Source organism: Penaeus japonicus, unplaced genomic scaffold, assembly GCF_977035675.1.
Source record: "Penaeus japonicus unplaced genomic scaffold, GWHDUDI00000001_assembly GWHDUDI00000021, whole genome shotgun sequence".
Classification (NCBI taxonomy): Eukaryota; Metazoa; Arthropoda; class Malacostraca; order Decapoda; family Penaeidae; genus Penaeus; species Penaeus japonicus.
Genome location: NW_028234423.1, coordinates 23,573,509 through 23,596,498, shown reverse-complemented (window position 1 = coordinate 23,596,498; position 22,990 = coordinate 23,573,509). Strand labels below are relative to the sequence as shown.

General features: G+C 36.3%; 1 protein-coding gene across 11 annotated transcripts in view; it reads right to left on the bottom strand.

Annotated features, from left to right (window-relative positions):
• Positions 1-1,068: 1,068 nt before the first annotated feature.
• Synd (protein kinase C and casein kinase substrate in neurons protein Synd) overlaps positions 1,069-22,990 on the bottom strand; it is a 73,007-nt gene continuing 51,085 nt past the window's right edge. For 5 of the 11 annotated variants that reach the window (XM_086548869.1, XM_043007036.2, XM_043007040.2 and 2 more), the window contains 8 exons: positions 20,563-20,676; positions 19,932-20,044; positions 19,593-19,713; positions 17,230-17,340; positions 12,357-12,514; positions 9,004-9,069; positions 5,760-5,893; positions 1,069-5,312 (listed from right to left, as the gene is read on the bottom strand). In XM_086548869.1, the coding sequence (XP_086404995.1) occupies positions 5,206-5,312; positions 5,760-5,893; positions 9,004-9,069; positions 12,357-12,514; positions 17,230-17,340; positions 19,593-19,713; positions 19,932-20,044; positions 20,563-20,676 (924 nt within the window). In that variant the 3' untranslated portion in view covers positions 1,069-5,205. The remainder of the gene's footprint in view (positions 5,313-5,759; positions 5,894-9,003; positions 9,070-12,356; positions 12,515-17,229; positions 17,341-19,592; positions 19,714-19,931; positions 20,045-20,562; positions 20,677-22,990) is intronic. The other 6 variants (XM_086548872.1, XM_086548873.1, XM_086548874.1 and 3 more) reach the window with 3 other exon arrangements.

Below are 22,990 nucleotides of genomic sequence, written 5' to 3'. Positions count from 1 at the left end.
ACAGTTGTCATGTATGTTTACAACTAGTTGACAGATTTCTTCAATGCACATCAGCGAATAATCGTTAATCTCACTATCAGAAGCCATACCACCATGATCGTGTCATACTCAATCATAATACACCATGATAATTACATGAAATGTTACAAGATACTGAAAAAAATCTATCTGCTCATCACAAAAGCTACAGTGCTGACCCTTTCTTTTCATTAGAGGGGAGACTTCTCTATCCTTAACAAATCACACACTTTTGGTTCTTGTATAATGATGATCAAATATCTTTGTTCATTACTTTTCTATCCTTGATGTCTTTCCACCATTCAGAAAACTACAAAGAAGTGCGACCCGATAGCAATTCATGGGTTTAGGATGGGACTCTTTTGTAGCACTTTTTAATGAGGGTGGAGCGATTTTGGTCAGAGATAAATCCAAGTAATGAAGCCGGGATATTCAGCATAGCTACGCAACTTACGTTCTTATGGATGACATCCATCTTCTCGTTTTCAACTGAATGACAGACTTTTGTTAAGAAAAGTGTAGGAATGTCCCTCTTTAATGACTATTTTTAGTCTTTTCGTGTTTGTAAGTCAGTGAGACCTCTACGTAAAGGCCGTTATTATACGGTTTTCCATTGGGGTTACCAATTCTTGGTTCTCCATTTATTTACTGGAAAAGGATAATATTTCATACTTTACATTTCAATCTTTTCGAAGTTATTCAGGAGGAAGATAGGTTTCCAATTTTCCTATCATGGTATTAGTTGAAGAAATGACATTTTGTGGACAGCATTAGTAGGTCAGTACTCCATTCCTGTTTCCAATTTCTAGAGAGAGAAATCATTATACTGTATCCTTTGTTAAATCATTTTCTTTCCTTTATTTTCCTAGCAATGATACAATAATATCTTAACCATTATTTTGACATGACAATGGCCAGTACTCTTCTCCAAATGTTGTTTTTTAGTGATTCACTTCACAAAGTATTTGGCAAACAGAAATGTTTCAGTAGAGGCCAACCCCGACTCCTCAGCCATGCCAAACCTAATGAAGGGATTTAATCAAACACATGTACTATACATATAGTTTATTTTCATGAGATGTTGGGCATTAAAGTCCTTGAAGTGTTTCTTGGAGTCTTTTATTGAGCAGATTTTAGGTATCTGTACATGGTATAAATCACTTGTGTGTTCCAGCTCCTCCAGAGCTCCAGAGATGACAACTTTTATCCTTTTTCGTCCAAAATGAAAACTCTGCTTACTTTAAGATAATATATCATCCCAAATTAATGCAACACATGTGGATATTTCTATATAACATCCAGTGGATTTTCACACACAAAACACAAACATACACGCACGCTCACACACACACACACACACTCACACATACACACACGCACGCACTCACTCTCACTCACACACTCACTCACTTACACACACACACACACACACACACACAGATCATGCAAAAACAAACCCACAAACAAAAAAGAAAAAGAAAGCCTGTGAGTGTCTGGAAAATGACACGTCATGAATCTTTTCACTATACGTTTCTTAAAATAATCTGAAATGCTTTCACTGGAATACTTTTACATTTCCTGATTTCTTCCTTATGGATCCACTTCTTTTAACTTAAAATTCTATAATATTATTAATAAAATGAGCAAATGTTTAATGCACATACACAACTGTAGAAAATAATTTTTTCCCATAAGTTTTTAGTATTTTAAAACTCACGTGCGCAAAGAAAGTTACATTATTCACACAAATTACCCACATAAAACAGATTAAAAAGAAGAAAAGAATCTCTCATTCTCAAAAGTACACAAAATGGGACAGCTGCCAAGTGAAACCACAGTATGCCCTGCAAGCAAATGGTTCTGCTTCCTGTAATAAACATAAATTTCCCTTTCTATCCAGTGGTATTATGATTCACTGCTTTACTCAGTGCTGAATGACGCGTATCTCTTCACGGAGGTTGGTCTCGCAATCAAAACCTCAAAACATACTCGTTCACAGTCCAAAAGCTGGTGACAGATACATGCCAGGCACTTTAGAGAGAATTTGTTCCTTGGAGTTAGCACAAATCTTTGACTCTTACCAGACTCCACATTTTCCATAAATTTTTCGTATGGTTGAGCAGATCACCATTTCTTCGACGAAACAGATGTTGACGAACTTAATGCTACACAACGTTAACTTACTCTAGCATCTGATTACATGTACAATGTGGGACCAACAGTGCACATTAACCCTTTGAATGTGATGTATCAATATTTACTATGGGACAAGAAGGGAAAACAATCTACACAACATTCTAAGGGCTGCTCTTTCTGGTCTCACCAAGACATAGCACTGGACAAGTCAAATACATTCAAATTTGTCCTATATGGTTAAATAAAATATCTAGAATATGTACATAAATCTTTTTTTTTTTCATCTTAACAGAACATAAAAAAGCTAGTGACAAAATAAAATAATAAGGAAATCAAACCTAGTGATCAAAATGTGAATTCCCACCAAGAAATACCATCTGAAAAAGAATTATGTAAAAAAGGCAGACTGTTGAAAGATTCAAAACAGCACGAAAGGCTAAGGATGTTGCCCTCCATTCCGATGTCTACAATTGTCAAGTGGAGTACTAAATGTTCCGTTTTCTTGCTAAAAGCACAATCAACTACCTCTTCATACAGTGCAAATTATTTCTAAACACTTACATACACAATAGTTAATGCTCTTTCTTCACACACTAAGCTATTCTGCTGTGCTGGTGTTGACAGGATCACATACTTCCTCAAAGGATTCCAATGATAAAATGCCTCAATGTTATGCCAAAAGGTTCCCTTTACCCTCCTCAAACCTCCTTGAACAGAACATCCTGTCAGTACACTCTTGCAAGGCAATTTTTCCTGAATTTGCTCTTATTCTAGGCCAAGAAAAATATCAGAGGATCCCACTTCGCAATATGATTTCCTGATTCAGCTGTCACAGTGAAGTGCATGTACTTACAATTACTTTACACTGGACTTCAATATTATCAGCCTTTACATGAATCACACTATTCTGGCACCAACTAGACTTGTCTGAGGGACCTACAAGTAGAAACCCTCCAAAATATTGCTTAACAGAATATGCAGTTTTTGTATGTTGTACTCCAAATTGTAATTCAAACAGAAAAATAAATATCAATTCTTCCTCTATCTACAGTACCTGAATGTGTATGTCTTTGTATTTGTGTCTCTTCGCATGTGTAAATGTGTGTGTTTGGTATTTGCATGTGTGTATTTAAGTTTTCTGTTTTTCTGCTCAAAAGTGGCACTTAGAAATGCTACAGGACATTGTGATTTGGCTCATGCAAAAGCAACAGGTGAAAGAGCACCTGCATGTGCCAGCAGACAGCCTCCATAAGGCTTCTTCATAATTAGTCATCTTCCTAAAGGAGCTCAGACAGAGGACTCCAAGCAATAGTTAGAGAACATGATATAAAGAGGTTAAACACAAATTTCTGAATATCCATGACACAATAACAGAGACAGCCTTGAGGTCTACTGACTACATAACATAAGGATGAAATAATAGTGAGAAGTAAACAAGTTTACCTGACTCCTTGGGGGTTTACTGGTCAACATTTCCTAATGCACTTTTGATCGTTCACATTTTCTACTTTAAAGCTAAGCTAGCATGGACTATGCTTAACACAGTCACCTCAACATCAACATTCTTGCACCCTTGGAGACATTTTGTTAAGTGAAATGGGTTAAGCAGACCTGGATATTACACAAGAGAGACAACCAAAGCTTGAGGAGAGTCTTGAAATTCAACTCCACCTCAGTTGGTTATTATATAATGACCCATTATGATCCGTACATCATATATGACTTACACTTATTGGCATAGTAGTAGTAGAGCTGACATTACTCTGGGCATGTAGGTCACTCCCACAAAAGGACAAATACTACAGACAACGCTGCATAAAAAAGTAATGCTTATCGGAAAATATTAATAATTATAAAAATAATAAAAAAAAAGAAAGGAAGAAAAAGAGTAATAATAAATCCTCTGAATCATAGTAATAAATCATAATAAATCTACTAAGAGTAATACGTCACATCAAACCATAATGAATGATGGTAGTTCTACAGAAATAAATTCTTACTAAAATAAATAAAGAAGGTTGTTAGAATATCTTAGTGATTAGGTAACAGCGTGTGCCTACACCATGCCATCAACACTATGTACATAATAATTGGAATAAAACAAGTGCTATGTACATTCGATATATATGCATCATTACCAGGACACATTTAGAGCACAAGTCTCTGTTACCTGTGGTTGTGTAGTCCTAATGAATAACAATCCTTGGTAACTTTCCTCCCTCTCCTCTCTCCTTCACTGCCCCATAGAACGGGGCTCATTCGCCTCTCCTGACTTTGCCTTGTGTCTCCGAACTTTGCTATACTCGCATTTCTCTCCTCCTTTTCACCAACAAATATACATCTACAAAACAAATAAACTGTCTGGTGCATATCTGGCCTTGCTAAATATACATTAGTCTGTAGAGGGCTTAAAACTAACATTACTCAGAGAATTAACAATAACCTTATATAACCATAATATATAAAGAGTGTGGGTGTGTGTGAGTGTATGCTTATGTTCTTTCATATGTAACTGTGATGTTTAATCTTCCAGGAACTCAAAATTTAAAAGCTCACATAGAAAAGGTCATGTGTATTGATAAATCGTGATTTTAAACAATTCATTTGTTGAGAAATTTATATAAAACCTAACACTGGTGAAGGTGACCAACTCCTGAAAGGCTACGATCCATCCTTGGCTGTTGATTGGATTCTCCAGATAGAAGCAAAGTAATCTGCCAGAATAAAACGACATCTGGGTTCATCCACCTCTATGACACAAATCCACTTTCATCCAAGAGACAATATGCTGGTAGTGCTAAATCACTGCTACACATTACCACATGGACTAAAAAGACCTGTTGGACAGGGTTGGGGCTCGTGACCCTCTTTCGGCAAAGGTTCTGTGAGGTATGAATTTACTGTTGCTGTGAGTGTTAGAGACCAGTCCCCCAGCCAGCAGCGGCAATAGGGTAGTCAGGGAGCAGCTGCTGTGCTTGGTAATGGTATGCTACAGGTCTTTACACAGAAATGTTACATGTTGGATCTACCAAAATGGGTATACATGATGGCTTAACAGAGTTCCACGTAATTCGCAGGATAAAGGCCAATCCGCCCATCCTTGCGTCCAGTACACCATCCCTGCTCGTCCTCGTCCTCTAACTTCTCAAATGTTTCCCCTGGAAGGTCAAGCAAAGAGGAAAGGCTGTCAGGAATTGTAACAAAACACAATTGCAAACTGTTCAAGTAGTTAAAAATGCATACCTGATGCTCTTTATCATCTGTGATATAATTTATTCCTTTCACTGGTGATTTTCTGAGAGATAAACAGATATTTCAATCTTTAAAGCATATAAAAAAATTAAAGAAACCAGCAAAAATATATTTGTAAATGTAAATGTTGTCACAAAGTCTATTAGTAATATCAAATACTTTATCCCTTTCAATCCTTGTCAAAGAAATGCTCCCTCCCTTATTCTTGAGGGAGGGAGGGAGAAGGGAAGAGAAGATACTGGAGAAAAAGGAAGGAGAATAAGGAAAAAAATACTACTGGTCACTGACCCCTTCCCTGCACAAGCTCTTCACCTCCTATCCTACTCCACTAGGGGAGCCTACTAGTGACTTACCGACTTTGAAGGAGAGCTCGTCTGATTCAACACCCTCGTAGTCATAGAGCGCTCGCACAGGCACTCCGGGTTTGTTGGGATCAACCATACGGTCGCTATAGTCCCACTCGTCATCATCTCCACTCACTCCATTGCTGTAGAAGAGGGATGGAGAGATACATAGAGAGAGCAAAAACAGATGCATATTTGTCTTACTGTTTGGTAGAACATCACAGGTATGGGACTGAGAGATGGTCCCACATGCAGGCTTATTACCTAAGACCTCATTAAATTTACAAAAAGCCAAGGTTCACAGTGCAAAGTATATGTATCAAAAGCATAAATGTATATGGACATGATAGTGTTCAAAAGCTGATAAAGATGTAACAAAAATACTGCTCTATATATTTAAGAAACAACCTTTTGTAACATGCAAAAGCTGTTTTCTGAGAGTACACAGATCAATCTCCTTTGTTAACAATATCTACATTCCCCACTCTCCACACAGTACACATTGTGCAAATGAAATAGATATTGTGAATGAGATGTGCAATTCATGTATTGATTGCATGTTAACCCCCTTTTTGCCAGCTTGCAGCCCTAGAGTCAATGATGTATCACAGCCTTAATGACACCATTTCCTTACTTCCACCAAAAGAGACAGTCCAAAACCATATCTATTATGTTGCACTCAGCTCCACCTTGTCTCAAGTTGCACTCCAGTTTGTGTAAAAGCACAAAGTAAAACTGTAAATCATAACAAATGTGCAGCCCTGCCATTCCTACTTTAGTCCTTATAAAACCATAATTAAGGATCAATAAAGTTGTTTTCTGCTAATTAAGGAGCCTGGTAACTGGGAAGCAATCCTGGTAAAGAAAGGGTTGCCCCTAAAGGACATGCATACTGAATTTTGTCGTGCTCAGGTGAAGAGGTGGGCAAACTGCACCAATATTTCACAGGAAGCCAGGAAATGTTTATATGTTTTGATCTAAATATCCTGTATGTATGTTTTAGATTCTAAAAAGATAACTCATGTTCCTATGCATATTGAATTAGAGTAGATATAAGTAACTGTTTAGTGCTTTTCTTAATAAGACTGTAATACGATGAGTCCTATAGGAGTTAATATTGCTAATATTACTGATGTCTGATGGATGATGAGAAACTGCTTTTATCTGCTTGTTTTTATCATCACCACATGTCTACTAAATTATAAATGAATAAAAATCTTAAAATTGATAAAGAAAGTAGAGAGAAAGAAGATCCAACAAGGAAAATGCCATGTGATAGAATTTAATTCCAATTAATCTTATCTAAATCTAAATCTTTTTTACAATACTATATTATCACATGCTGCAAACCATACATAAAAAAAAAAAATAAAATAAAAAATCTTTATAAATACAATTGATCATAACATAAAAAAAAAAGTATTATAAAAAATTTATCTGATTATAAATAAAAAAAAGACAAATGTACAACTAACCCAGTAATGACAGGGTGGTTTGGGCTCTGTCTAGATATAACACTAGAGTATTTTGAAATGCACAGGCCTAACACCTATGGACATTTCTCTGCTGAAATGGCGGACAGCCATTATGTATCAACCAACTGGCATTCCGGCCAAACAAACCATGACGTGATATCGGTTCACTGGCGGGAAGACCTGCCAGGCTATGACGTAACATAACTTCATCCATCACTATTGGGTTAGCATGACAAATATTCATGTGTACGTTACTGGTATTACAACACCAATAATATCAGTAATGCCATTGACATGCCAGCACCTGGATCTGTCAGATAGTTCTAGCATATAAGGACTAAGAACACATTCAAACTTCAACCAAACATCTGTTTCATTTTGTGTAAATTGATACGATGTGTTGAATTCAATCATTTCCAACAATAATATAAAATCCACAGTACTATACAAAATTGAGTCCAGAAATAATTAAAGCATGATGTGTTCTTGTGTTGCTTTTCTGTTAAGCCAGTATATGATCTTCCTACTTAACCCCTAAAGGATGCACTTTCTTGAGGTCTTACACAGAAATGCACAATACAAACACTTCTGTATACTCTAATTCAATATGCATAACAAAATGAGGTGTGCTTTTGGAATCTATAAATGAAAATATACATAAAATTAAAAAATTACAATAATTTTTATATGCTGCAAATGTTTTCACCTAAACACTTAACCCATTAGAGCTGGTTGACGTGATAGCACGTATTATGGTTTTCGCATCAGATGCCCTGGACGAGCTATGAGGGGAAGCCGCGCGCTCAGGTAGAGCGAGGGGGCAACCCAGGCTCGCGGCTTGTGCGCCCGAGAATCTCGAGGCATTAGGCTTATGTGTTTGAAAACCCCGGTATTGCGACTGCGCAAAACCGGAACGGTCCCGGCGTGAATGGGTTAAAATAGTATGTACATCTTTTAGGGGTTAAAACTGATGTCAATTAAAAATTCAGGAACAGATCGCATCTCTTTCTATCCATAACTAAAAATGATCAGTAATTATTTTATATATATATATATATATATATATATATATATATATATATATATATATATATATATATATGTATATATATATATAATACAATATATATATATATATATATATATATATATATATATATATATATATATATATATATACATATATAAAATAAAAATTATGAAACTTCTAGAGCCTCACGCGTACCCTCAAAGATGGGGCGCACATGCAGAATGCCCTCAACGACAGTTATGTAGCACATCCCTGCCCCCAAAGCTACTAGTGCAGTTGCATTTGCAAAATATAAGACATGCAATGTATTCAAAGGCCTGAGAAAGCTTAAAGCCGAGTCATGCAACCCCTGGGGACAACACCATACTCGTACATATAACAACATTACCATGCAATTTATTTTTCTTTGAAATAAATCACTTAAAAGTGCAAATGAGTGGATATCCATTTAAAAGGGATGCTCTTTCATGCATATGTACTATGTAAACCCTGCTAGAAATTAAAGAAAAAAAAGGTACTATAGAATGAGTAATAAAGAAATAACTGCATTCAGTACGTATATGGTCCTGTCTGGGTTGGCACAAAAGAACTCAACACAATCCTTCAGGTCTCCACAGCAGCACAGACAAGAAGGCATCTGTGTTCGCAAGGCACCACAAGGTAACCCCAACAGAAGGAGAATCTATGGAGATCATCTAGATTGTGTTGAGTGCCAGCATCCAACCTCATGCCAGAATTCATCCCTCACTTTTGACTGTGTGGATCGTCCTCCTCATCGAAAGGATTGGACGCTTCCTGGGACTCCTGTGGGTCGCTGGAGTGTGGGGGGAGAGAGGGGAGGGTCAGTAAGGCTGGGCTGTGACACAGACATATGTGGTGGACTACACACTCACTGCAAGAGCCCCATGTAGAAAGTACCTGTATAAAGCAATACGACAGAGTAGCATACTTTGATTAAACTAAAGCATCCCTTACAAGAGAAAGCTTGGATCTAACTACATTATGGCTCTTCTACTGACATCACATTATCTGCTTACCAAGACTTGCTTCAGCACTGTCAACAGTGATATATGCTTGCATCTGTGCATCTACTTTCACTGGTTTTTTTATATAATTTCTTTTCTATCAATTTTTTTTTTCTAATTCCTAACAACATGTTCCACTTTTATACAATATCTGATTTTCTTTTCACTTCATTCTTAAATGTTTTCCTTTCTGACTAATGACAAGAGAAAAAAGACATGTGCTTTTAATCTTGATATATTAGTTAGTGTTTGAGTAGCCTCATTCTTTGAGTCATACACCCATGAGTTTAGACTACATAAAGTGGAAGAAAGGATAGAGGGAAACGAAGGACAAAAACCAAAATGTAGAGATGAACAAAAAATGAAACAATGCTGGAGACAGTTAGAGTATGAAATGTTCTAGCTAATAATGTGTGCCCAACAGCCAATCTAACAGCTTCACCTTCAGCCACTTACAGAAATGACTTTGTGAAAAGACAGCATACAAAAGATGTGCCACAAATTGAGGGAATTTCACCTTATATATCACAACTTTTTGTATTCTCTTTCAGCCACTCATAATGATACTAAAGCCATATTTTACCTATTTTTGGTATCTTTCTTTTTTTTTTTTTTTTTTTTAAATCTTGTGAGACTTATCAATGTTGTAATGCACTAAAATTGCAGCATATTGTCCATATCAGCTCATTATGTTCTCTGTACTAAGTGTCATTGAAGTATTACAGAGGGGACAAAAAGCACTTTTTTTTTTAAATTGTGTACTTTTGTAAGCAAATACAAAATAAATAACCATCCCTAATGAAAATAGATAAAGAGATGGGGATGAGAAGGAGGCCTGGTGCTAATGACTGCCACTGACACATCACAAGGCAGCCATGCTGGCACAGGGGCAAATATAAAATAATACAACTTCCTTTTCTCATTCTAACTGCTCTAAATTAGAGCTAGAAGTTGGCATCTTGCCCTGCAAGGCTTTTTTTTTCCTGTTGGTGCTCGGAGAGTGGTGCCATCTGTGTTTGGGATTGTAAACCAAACCTATATTGATGAATTGTGGTAATCATAATTGCAATTGGCATCACTAATTTTTACTTATAATGTAATACAGAAACTCAGCAATCCACTCTCCCTGAACGTCAAATATGCTTTGACTATAGGCTCCTTTGTTGCCACTTGTCATCAGGCCAAGAACTTGTTTGGCATGTACATGTTGCTACTGTTCTGCAATGGGTTAACTTTCAATCACAGTTGTACTGGTACCTTCTCTGAATGTTTGCAAAATAGACTGGCATTGTATAAAAACATGTCAGACCTCTTTCTCTCGGAGATCTGTCAGGGTATATATTCCCAAAACTTTATGATTCCTATTTTCTATTTTCATCTTATTATCATTGGTTTTCTTCTTCATCCCCCCCCAAATGAAGACTAGGACTTTGGGCTTAATGATCATTTATTGCAAATCCAGATGCTTTACTCTAATACCATCATTACACAAAGACAAAGAGCAGGGTTTCTATATGCAGGTAGTAAACTTCAATTTTTTTTATCTATTCATTCTTATTTTTTGTAGAAACTTCTAAGAGGATAATGTTGTTTTGTTGGCAAGGAGTGGAAGGATCACTCAAGGCAGCAAGAAGGAACCACTCATCTCATAATCTGTAAGAACCCTTCTGGGTCAGGATGCAAGATGGGAAATTCAATTCTTTTCACACCATTCTCTTTACAAAGGCTTTCCTTCTAGAGAAAAGCTATGGTGCCTCTGGTCTATGGATAGGAGTCTCTGCATCAGAGGAGACCATCTAAGCTTTGCTGAAGGAACACCCTCTTGACATTCCATGCAAGGGCAAAACGGCCATAACAAGAGTAATTCAGTGGAGACCAAGAATGTGACAAAATGATAATCACTTCCGTTGATGATCGACTTTTACTGCTTACTGCACCAGATCTCTGCTGGTTTTCTACCTTTCCTATGCCCAATCTATAATCAAGAAATCCCAAAAGTTTCCAAGATCACTAGAAATGAAGCAACAATCACAAAATGAGACATGCATATTTGTCAATCCATGTCATTTGAAAGCATTCTCTTTTTTAAATCACTAGCAAAATTTCTGTCTGAATTAAAAAAGTATGACCATTCTGAATGTAAAACCATCCTGTGTTGTAAAAAATCAATGTACAAAAGAGGAAGAATTAAAAGATTGTTTGTGAAAAGAGGACATAAGGAGGACGGCAGGAAGGGAAAGAGAAAGGAGGAAGGAGAGATGAAGAGAGCGGGGAAAAAGAGAGAAGGAAGGAGAGAGATGAGCGGGGAATAGAAATAGAAAGAAAGAAAGAAAGAAAGAAAGAAAGAAAGAGAGAGAAAGGGAGGGAGGGAGAGAGGGAGAGAGGGAGAGAGGGAGAGGGAGAGGGAGAGGGAGAGAGAGAGAGAGAGAGAGAGAGAGAGAGAGAGAGAGAGAGAGAGAGAGGGAGGGAGGGAGGGAGGGAGGGAGGGAGGGAGGGAGAGAGAGAGAGAGAGAGAGAGAGAGAGAGAGAGAGAGAGAGAGAGAGAGAGAGAGAGAGAGAGAGAGAGAGAGAGAGAGAGAGAGAGAGAGAGAGAGAGAGAGAGAGAGAGAGAGAGAGAGAGAGAGGTTATGTTTGAGATTGTGTTATGCGTTTCCTATACAAGGACTATATATTACAACAAGCTAGTATAGTGCAATCACCAGTTCACCAATCATAAAGATGAAGAAAAAGCAATCAACTTCAACTTCACATGAGAATATTTATCTTTATTATTATCATTTCTATTTATTTGTACTTACATGTAACTTCTAAACTTACGATTAAATGTTAATGTAATTTAAACAAGCAACCATTTCCCTTTAAAGTGAAATAAATAAAAGAAAGAAAGAAACAAAGAAATAAAAGAAAGAAAATAATGAATACCTCAAGAATTTAACCTTTGTTTCAGTGAAGCATCAAGGGTAAATCAAGTATGGAAAAGAAGGGGAGGCAGGAAAAGAGAGGAGAGTAGTAGGTCCAGAGGATGCAGCCAACCCCAGTAAGTCTGACTGGCTGTTCCTTGGTGCTGGAGCCATACCTTATCGCCGAGTGCCTGTTGTTGTCCGAGGCTTTGGAGGTGGCTGGCGAGGTGTGGTTAGGCGGCCCTTTGACAGATGTGAGCGTGACGTCACCTGTGCCACTCACTGCTCCTTTGGTTCCTTTCTTGCTGATGCGGTGCAGGTCTGGTGTGTACTCCTGTGATGAGAGAAAGGGTGTGTCAGCTGAGTGCTTCTGAGTAGATGCTGCCAGGAGTGCCAACTGCAGGGCACCAAATGGGCTGTAGGCAGGGGGCATTCCAAGACTATGATCAAGTGATGTACATTCTTTTTATGATTTTTTTTTTTTTTTATGAAGTCAGATTTTGAAATATGAAAGAAAGAAGAAAAATATATATATATGACTATGTAATTGCATTCTTTCTTTGCAGAATGTACTTATGAGTTCCTGAATAATTTCTTTTACTCTCATTATATGACAATGCAAATATAACTATGTAAAAAGTAAACTAGAAGTAAGTCTGATGTAAATGAGAGCCTGTGACTGCATCTTGCAGACGTTTGGGTTGAGACCTGCGGTGGTACAGGGTCACAAAGCATCCCCGAATTCCGTCCAAGCAAAGGACAAAACACAAACTGCAAACACACCCAGGCAAGAAGCGGCTACTTTCTCTGTATACTCCCAAGGCCCCCATGCACAAAACAAAAGAATAAATCTCATGCACACACCCAACTACATAAAGGAATAGAAAACAAGAAATTTACCCTGCCCGCCCTGCCGGTGGGGTGCAGGGGGGTATTGGGAGGGTTGGCACCTTACCGTTGCTCAACCTGCCCTTTCTCACCCTCAGCCATGAGCTTGTCCAGAGTGTTAACTTTACAGGTTAATAACAACTACGGTATCTTCTACTATCGTATGTACATACTTTAGTCAGTATTATAGTTTAACAATTATGATTATACTACCAGGGAATAATGATGATAAATAACAATAACAATAATGTCAGTTTAATTCCTAGTTCATCTTCCTTCAAATGTACAGACAGTAACTAAGTTATTTCCAGTTACAAATACAGAAGCAAGATTTCACTGTGACTGTGCAATAATGTCACATTATGGTGTGCTTTCCTCCCTACACTAAATCACAATAGTTTCTTAGTGTTCAAGAACTCTCAACTCTCAATCATGACAACAGATGAACACTCACAAACTCAAGGGTTGCACATGAGAGCACACACACACACACACACACACACACACACACACACACACACACACACAAAAGCACTCAAACTTTTCTCCCTTGTTCAGAAATGACTGACAACTTCTGACCTATCTTGTCTCACTGCAACCTTCTTTGTAAGGTGAGCCATGACTTACATGCAAGTTGTCCTGCATACATATTACATGTGTTCTATATGAACAAGTTCAAAAGAGAAATCAGAAATGAACATCAATCCAATAACAACTGCAATGCCTCTGAATAGATGTTACTGCAGTAATCCAGACACTCCCTTTCTACGAATATGTCATGTACGATTGCTTTCTAGCTTTGTAAGTGACCTTCCACTCTAAGCTGGAGCCCCAGATCAGAGGACTTGTTGGTCTAGTAAGACTTGACAAATTCCATCTCATTTCCCTTGGTTCATTACAAACCATGACATGACTCTTTGCGAGGACAGAATTGAAAATATGAAACTTGTATTTTGGTTACTGCAAAGCACAGTAAAAAAAAAAGTAAGACAGACTTGTTCATCAGTATTGTTAAATACTTATCTCCAACTTGAATCCTCATAGATTGTTGATGATGTAGAACTTATTACCAAATGGTATAATATTCAGACTCAAAATGAAATTTTTGTTATTCACATAAAAGATGATAAAAACATAATTTCACCATCTGAGACTTGCTCATCCTATTCATATACAAATTAACCCATTGCCGATGGGGTGCCTAACAACCTAACTGGTTGTCAAGGCAGGCGGTCTACAACACTAGCGGCACCGGTTAAAAATTAGAGGGACGGGGAAAGGGTTTTCTCCGTCCTCTGGGTAGCGCAGAATAGCCCAAACAATATTTTTCCATAAATCCATCATAAAATGCGAGTTTAGGCTGACTTTGGAACCCCATAGCTCTAGAGCTAGTGCAGTTACAGCCATAATACTGCATGACTGTATGCGCGCTTCAACTGTGAGCAGATCCCAATGACGTGTTATGTACGCATTGACACCCGCCTCTTAGGCCTAATCAATGCCGACATGTATGTTATGACACCTGTACGCAATGAGTTAAAAAAGCTGACTTTCTTAGGCATGACACACCTATCTCATGCTTCCCTGCCTGCAAAAACAACTGGAGTTCTGATGCTAATTGACACATAACTGGGATCCTGCCTGTTGGTTCCTCTTGGAATGTGTGCCATTTTGTAAATGATTTAGAGGGAAATTGATCTATTTTCCTTCACCTAAGGATTCTGCCACTATCCCCCTTCCCTTGCTTGGTCCTATAGACACTCAGGAACAGTCAGAGATACTTGGGGAGAAAGGAGTTTTGGTCTTTGCTTTGCTTTGCTAAGACTTTACATTCTGTCAAGAGGGTAAATACTTGTTTTAAATTGCATTTTCCCCTAATCTTTCTTCGAGTTGCTTTATGGGAATGCAGTCAGCAATCAACCTATATGATAAAGGGGTGTAAAAGCATTGCCTAAAATTTCCAATTTGCAGTGGAATCAGATTTTATATAAAGTGATGAAGGCATCAGTTACACTAAGAGGGCTGCCAGACTGCTAGGGAGACAGAGTGTAAGGCTAGTTGTCAGGACGGATGAACTTCATCCTCCTATCAAGCTTTTCATTTTCTGTAGTCTGGCTATTCATATATCCAAACAATAGTAAACGAGAGAAAATGAACCATTCCCATTCCATGAGCAAGACTTGGTAATTAGCAAATTGGCAAATATCAGCAGCATAAAATGCCAATCCTATCAAACCAAAAAAGCATAGGAAGCTAAGCAGCAAGCCAAGTTTCTATTTTTGATTACATGTCAAACACCTTTTGCTTTAAATCACAATAAAAGGCAATAGCAAGCACACAATATTCAAACTTTTTTCAAACATACATTTATAATAGCTTGTATTCAATTAAATCTAACACTTTGTAATCATAATAATAATAATAATAATAGATACACAAGTTTTACTAATGTATAATTTATATATAAACTTCAGCATCTGAGGAAAGCACTTGAGAATATCACACAAGCTGTCTATGAAACTGTATTCAAATTACAAACCTGCGGTGATTCACCAATGCCTAGGAAAGTCTGGACCATTTATGACTTGTAGTCGTTTTAAGTTTACGTAAACATGGTTTCAAATGAGGTTACTAACCAAATCTGCATGTCTTCCATGAGTATGTTTGCATGTATGTAGGCACATGTGTGAATATGAGATACTCAATATTTGCACTGAAATATGCCCATGGAGAAACTGAAGCCTGTGTCTGGTGGTGAGGGTCTGTGCAGTGATATATCTGAGGTACTTAATGACTGTGTGCTACCATAATAGTGAATACATTGTGTTACTGTATGGAAACCAAAGTTGGCTGTATAAGCCATGTGTCAGGGTGACTGAAGATAAACTAGAGAAATGATGACTACAGGAATGGAGAACAACCACTTGTAAAAAGGGTTCAGGAAACACAACAGTGAAGGTGTAGGTTGACAATGACATTAATGCATGGCAGGGCAAGGACAGCTCCAATCACCATCCCTTTCAGCATCATTAAGGTAGAACCAAGACAATCTGTGGTGAAACTAGAAAAGGGAGATGAGGAATGAGGAGGAGGCAGAGGTGGAGGGAGTGTTGAAAGAAGCAAGGGCAGGGGGATAACGTGAGGAGTTATGGAGTGGGATAGGGAGGTGGATGAACTTCTCCATTGCTGTTACATACCTCAAAAGTCCCAACCTTCATTCCAACCCAGCAACACATAAGAGATATCCACCACAACTTACAACTGAGTTTTTCATTGATTTTTATACTTTATATCATGGCAACCCAACCTCTCATACCTATTCAACACTTCTCTCGCATAATCAGTAAACCCCCTAAGCGTCTGGAATTCCATCCCTAGAACAATTCTTATCAGTCTAACATTTTCGGAGATAACTGACAATCATGATCTTTCTCCAAGTTTCACTAAAGTGTACCAACTCTTCAAGCAAGCCACATGACCATGACTTAGATGATTAATAACCACAAGTATACCTGCTTTTCTTTGTTATCTCTCCCCATAAATCACATAACACCTGCACATCTCTTACATGAACAAGATGTTTTATAAGTTCCTCTTCTGCTTCATGTAAATTTCCTCATTGTCACATCGTCTCCCTGACTTTCCTATTTTCTGATATTTGGCATTGAACCCCTTGCTCCTGTTTCCTGTTCACTATACCAGGACATATTCACAATATGCTAGCTTACTAAGCCATTTACACTATACTAAGCATGGAGGAACCATTCCCAACATATACAAGTAAGCATATACACAGGTACACTGTACTCGCATGAGTACTTGAACATATGCGAGTGTTAATGATTATGTAATATCTATACCTATCTGTATTATGAAAAAAAAGAGAGAGAGACAAAGACCCAGTTTAAACACAAGTGAAGAATGAATGCTAATACTGTTCTTGAAAAATATGAAAAGTTAGAATACTGTAAGAGTGTTATGGTAGCTAAGAATTCCCCTATATTCAAGAGAAAAGTGTAAAAAATCTGAGAATGTCAGTGAACAGCAGTAATGGGGTTGAATAGTGAAACCTTGTAAAAGAGTGAAAGTGAGTGTTATGTGGGGCAGACGTCCAGAGGGAGAGTTTAACATGAGGGAACAGAGAGGAGATTGGTCAATTACTGGCAGGTCGTCTCCGACGGTGCGCTGGTTGAGCAGCGTGATGGCGCCCTCGGGGATCTGGCCGCCGCGCTTGCCTTTGCCGCTAATGTCGCGGAATTCCTCTGAATAATCCTGCACGCACATGCACGGGGGCAAAAAATATATATAAAAGAGGCAAAGAAAACACACAGGTGACTGACATGCTACATATAGCTGGGCTGGCCCTTGCCAGGACCACAGCACAAGCTCTTTATTTTAAAGCATCAGCTAATTTTTTAAAAAGCTTTATCATGTTAGTTTAAATACACAAAACATACAAAAAATAGACAAAAATAAGAAACAATAACATAAAAGAGTTAGAAATAAATATCTAGACTTGCCCCAGCTTGGGAACTGAGAAAAAATAAAAGAACTGAATAAAATATAGATTGTTTACAGTTAATCAGAAACTTATTTGCAGTTCATAGCTGAGCTATTAATTCACTCTCATATGAATTTATAATCTTTAAAACTGTATCTTAAAAAAGGAAGTATCTTATGATCACAGGAATAAACTCTGCACTTTACATTTCGAAAAGAGATCCTGGAAATGGCACTGTTAGTTTGGGCCATGAGCCCGGTGATGCAATGCCTACAAAGAGGGAGGCCGGCCTGGTTAGGACTTGATAAAAAGCTTGGGCAAGCTCTTCTAATAACATGGATTACAACAGGATTAGTCTACAGACAACCACAATTTTAAAAACAAACATTACTACTCATGCAAATCTTTAGAGTTCTAAACCAACATGTATAAATATGTGATTTCTGCAACACGCAAGAAATCACACTTGATGTTCACTGCATGCAATTAATGTCAACGGTAATTCAAATAGGTGCAAAAATGCAGTGCAAAATAAGCACACAAAACTTCTACTTCAGAGGCAAGATTTGAACTCTCTATTTGGCTTGTAAGAGCTGATATCTCATTTACAGATCTGAATAAAACCTAGGAAGATATTTTACCTGAAATAATGTAGGAAAAAAAAAAAAAGGAAAACAATAATGTCAAGATTAGATTCTAAATGTAAATTTGAAAAATAAACACACCACTTCACAGATCTGGCCATTTTAGAGGCCTTTTCATCTTTAACATTTCCACTGTAATTCAGCCACCAATGAATCATACGGAAATGTAGATGATGAAGAAACATGATTCATAGGTATGCATTTGCTGATTCTACTCATTTTTGGTTTTGTATTGTGCAAAAAGTTGACTGTACTGAAACTTTAACCCAAACTAACCTAACTCTACATCCTAACCTAACCATCCCCTATTCCCCCTGTCTAAAGCCACTTTGTGGTATGATCAATCATCAAAAAATAAAAAAAAATACCACCTGGCATCTCAGATGGTTCAACAGTCTGGCCCTGCAGACCTTGAAACATACTGAGTGGCATCACATGGACATTATGACAGGCTTGTTGAAATGCAACATTTCCAACTGGTGACAAAGAAAAAGTATTTGAAAATGTTTGATCTATTGAGTGGTATATTTTCTTTTCAAAATTCCATGTGGTCATAAGCTTGACAAATACCCGAGAAGCAAAAGTGGACCCTTGTTTTTCCAAGGGTTCAAGTGTAAAAGAAATTAAATTTGCACACACCAAGTGAAAAGTACCTTACCAAAGTAGTTCTAGGATTAGAGACTGATGTGGAATCAGGATGAGTCTTTGAGTCTGTCAATTTTTCATGGTATGTATATATATATACTTATGTACATTTGTATGTGTGTGCTTAAGACTAGTCCCAAGTACATTTTCAGTATTTTCTATATTGAATATGGCCAGCGTCTAGTATGGACAAAATAGCTTGATTGAGCAAGAAATGTAAAATAATGCACTTTTATGTTATATCTTCTATAACTTCTAAATGTGTCAATTATGTTCCATGCTCTGTGAAGTTATTTGCTCTGGTGTTAGCTTGAGTTGCTGCTTTCCCAAATCCAAGGTGAGATATCAGCTCCGCTTCAAACCAACTACACTGATGACTTCTCTTTGCCTAATATTAAAGGATAATGTTTTAGGTCTATTTTGATCTAATTATCTCTTCATGAAATCAACTGTAGTCATCATATACTTGCCTTTTCTCTTTCTAACTAGCATCACACTAACATTAATCTAAAAATAACCTAAATCATATGAAAACAAAAAAGTAGGAGTCTTCAGTATCATTCACTTATTGAAAAAGAAAATAATGTCAAATCTAACACTAACACTAATGATGATGATGATGATGATAATAATATTAATAATAATAATAATAATAATAATAACAAAGCATATAAAAAAAGGTGACAAAGCACAGCAATGGCGAAAACTGTGATCCCTACTCGTAATTATCATACCTCAAAGGAAGGCCAGTTCATGGGCATGTTCACCCCATGGTTGTTACTCCACCACTTCAGGTCCTTTTCATAATCTGCATTTGCTACAGTATGATTGAATTCTTCATAAATTCGCGGCAGGCTGAAAACAGATTGGTTTAGTTCACAATTGGTTTTCCATTTCAGATGGTAACAAAAGCAAAATGAATTAAACCCACACCCAAATGATTAACAATGTACCAAAGGCCTGCTATTACACCACTAACAAACTCACGTTTACATTAGTCAATACCTTACCAATCTAAGAATTATACACAAATTATCACATAATGAATATCAGTACTTGGTGTAAACATATACCTTGGATCATTTGAGATGTTGAGGCATTTGTGTGTTGCGAAGAGCATGTCCTTGAAGAACATCAGTCGCTTAGACTCTGCCTCCTGTGCCTTGTCGAAAACGTGGATCATCTCCTAAAGGTCAGAAAGCAGCAAGGTCAGTTCAGTGGGAGGGAAGCGAGAAAAGGTAAATGAAGAGGGAGAAGAAAAGAAATAAAATTTTTCAAAATAAAAAAATGTAGCTTAACAAAATCCTTTCCATTTTAGGATTTTTTGTGAAATTGGATCATTTTTGCACAGCTTTTTTTCTTTTGTTACATCAAGCTATTAATTTCTTTGCTTGTGATGACCTATTATATTATATTAAATCATTTGAGTATTAGACTCAAATCTTCTACCATATGTTTAGAAAATAATAGAAAACAGGCTTATTGATTTATTGATCCCCTACTTAATGTCTGCTTTGTATAGGTCCCTGATTTCCAGCATCTAATCTTATGCTTTAAAAACAAAAACAGTGTTACTTAGTTAAAAGAGATACATTACAGCTGTATAACATCTGGTACCCATTGTGGATGTTCAGTATGGGTTGACTTATAAACAAATGTATAAATAACTTTAGAAAGAAAGAAAAAATATATAAGTAAACTGACCTCAATATATTTGGGGTTGTATTCTGAGATTTCGCGCAGTCCGAGTTCGTACTTTTCCCTTCCACGTGAAACTTCTTCCTTGGCTTTGGAAACTCTGTCTTGCAGTTTCTTCACCTGAAACACCAGTGGAAATTGTCAGCACTCAGCCCCTGCTAGGGATCACTCTGTTCTTTCACTTACAGGCAGCTATTTGCAGGTTCATTCTCAAATCTTAGAGAAAGTGTTGGTATGTTTATATGTAAATGTGTATTATGTGTGTTTCTGTATGTGCACGTATATCTATAAATATATGTGCTTGAGTGAGTGTAGTACAAACACAAACACATACACACATATTATCAATATCATTCATATATACATATATATATATAAATGTATATATACATATATACATATATATATATATATATATATATATATATATATAAATGTATATATACATATATATATATATATATATATATATATATATATACATACACATACGCATTATATAATATATATATATATATATATATATATATTATATATATATATATATATATATATATATATATATAATATATATATATATAATATATATATATATATATATATATATATATATATATATATATATATATATATATATATATATATATTATATATATATATATAATATATATATATATATATATATATATATATATATATATATATATATATATGTATATATATATATATATATATATATATATATATGTATATATGTATATATGTATATATGTATATATATACATATATACATATATACATATATACATATATGTATATATGTATATATATATATATATACATTATATACATACATACATACATACAAATATATACACATACATACATACAAATACACACACACACACACACACCCCGAACACACACACACACACACACACACACACACACACACACGCACACACACACACACGCACACATACACGCACACACACACACACATACATACACACACACACACACATATATATATATTATATATATTATATATATATATATATATATATATATATATATATATATATATATATACCTACATACATATATATATATATATATATATATATATATATATATATATATATATATATATATATATATATATATATATACCTACATACATATATATATATATATTATATATATAATAACTTATATTTCCTCTCCAACTTACTCACAAAAATTTAATTTCAAAAAAATTCTTCTTGAGAATGAAATCCAATCAGAAAGTGAGCTGTGTCATGCATATTACAAATTCTTCAAGTCAAATGATGAACTAGTTCTAGGAACCCATATATTTGGCAATGCTGTGGTCCAGTATACTTGTCATACATGTTACACTATCAGTTTTAGTTAATTACAGAAAAAAATGCTAACAGATCATTGTAAAAAAATGAAAAATGAAAGAGCATGCACATTTTAAGGACCATCAAGTGGTCTGCTGATATAAGTGCCAATCTCATTTTCACCTCCCTTCCAGCTCTTCCAGACTCTAAAATGGACACTTCAGAATCAACCTCAGTCTAAGGATCCATTCAAGTTCCCTCGTCTCTCAACAGTGAGTTAGCGTCACTGTCATGATGATTTTGAGTTGATTCCTTTACTGTTCAGCAAGAAGTGTTTCTACTGGCAAAATGGTTCTCTTAGTTACTTCTTTTCTTATCAAATCCCCTTGGGAGTGAGGCTTCTGTACGGCTGACTGAGGGGAGGCACGTGAGGGCATCAATCAGTGAGTTGGGATTAATCTTGAGAGACCTTTGACAGTTAATTCCTCCAAGGAATTTTCTGGAATTTGTATATTCCTCAAGCATGTTGTTGTTGCAAAGGCATGAAGGGAGGGGGGAAATAGGAGGAAAAAAGACAGAAGTTCACAGTGGAAAAAATGGAATCAAGAAAGAAACATCTCAGGGCAAGAGAAGAGCAATGCACAAAGCGGCTGGGAGAGGAAGTGGCATCTCAAAGCCAAAGAATGTTACAGGTTTGTCATCATTTGTAAGTGAACAAAAGAACCCTGTCTTGGCCCAAGACCTTTCTTAAATAAAAAAACAAAAACAGAAAAAAACAAACAAATCAAACAAACTTTTTCAACAGATATCATTTGTGTGGATCCTACCGAGGACAAGAGTTCATTCAATGTCTTGTAATGAAATGACAACTCAACTTAAAAATCCAGGAGTCAAACAAACTTACATCAAAGTAAAAAATGAATAAAAAAACAATCATCAACTGGAAAAAATCCATCAAAAGAATCTAAAGTATGGGAAAACAGATGAAATCATTATTCATTTCAAATGTCATCCATTCAACAACCATGCACAATATGAAGTCATCTTTGTCTAAAGTTCCCAAGACCTTATTGCATCTCCTGTGGCTC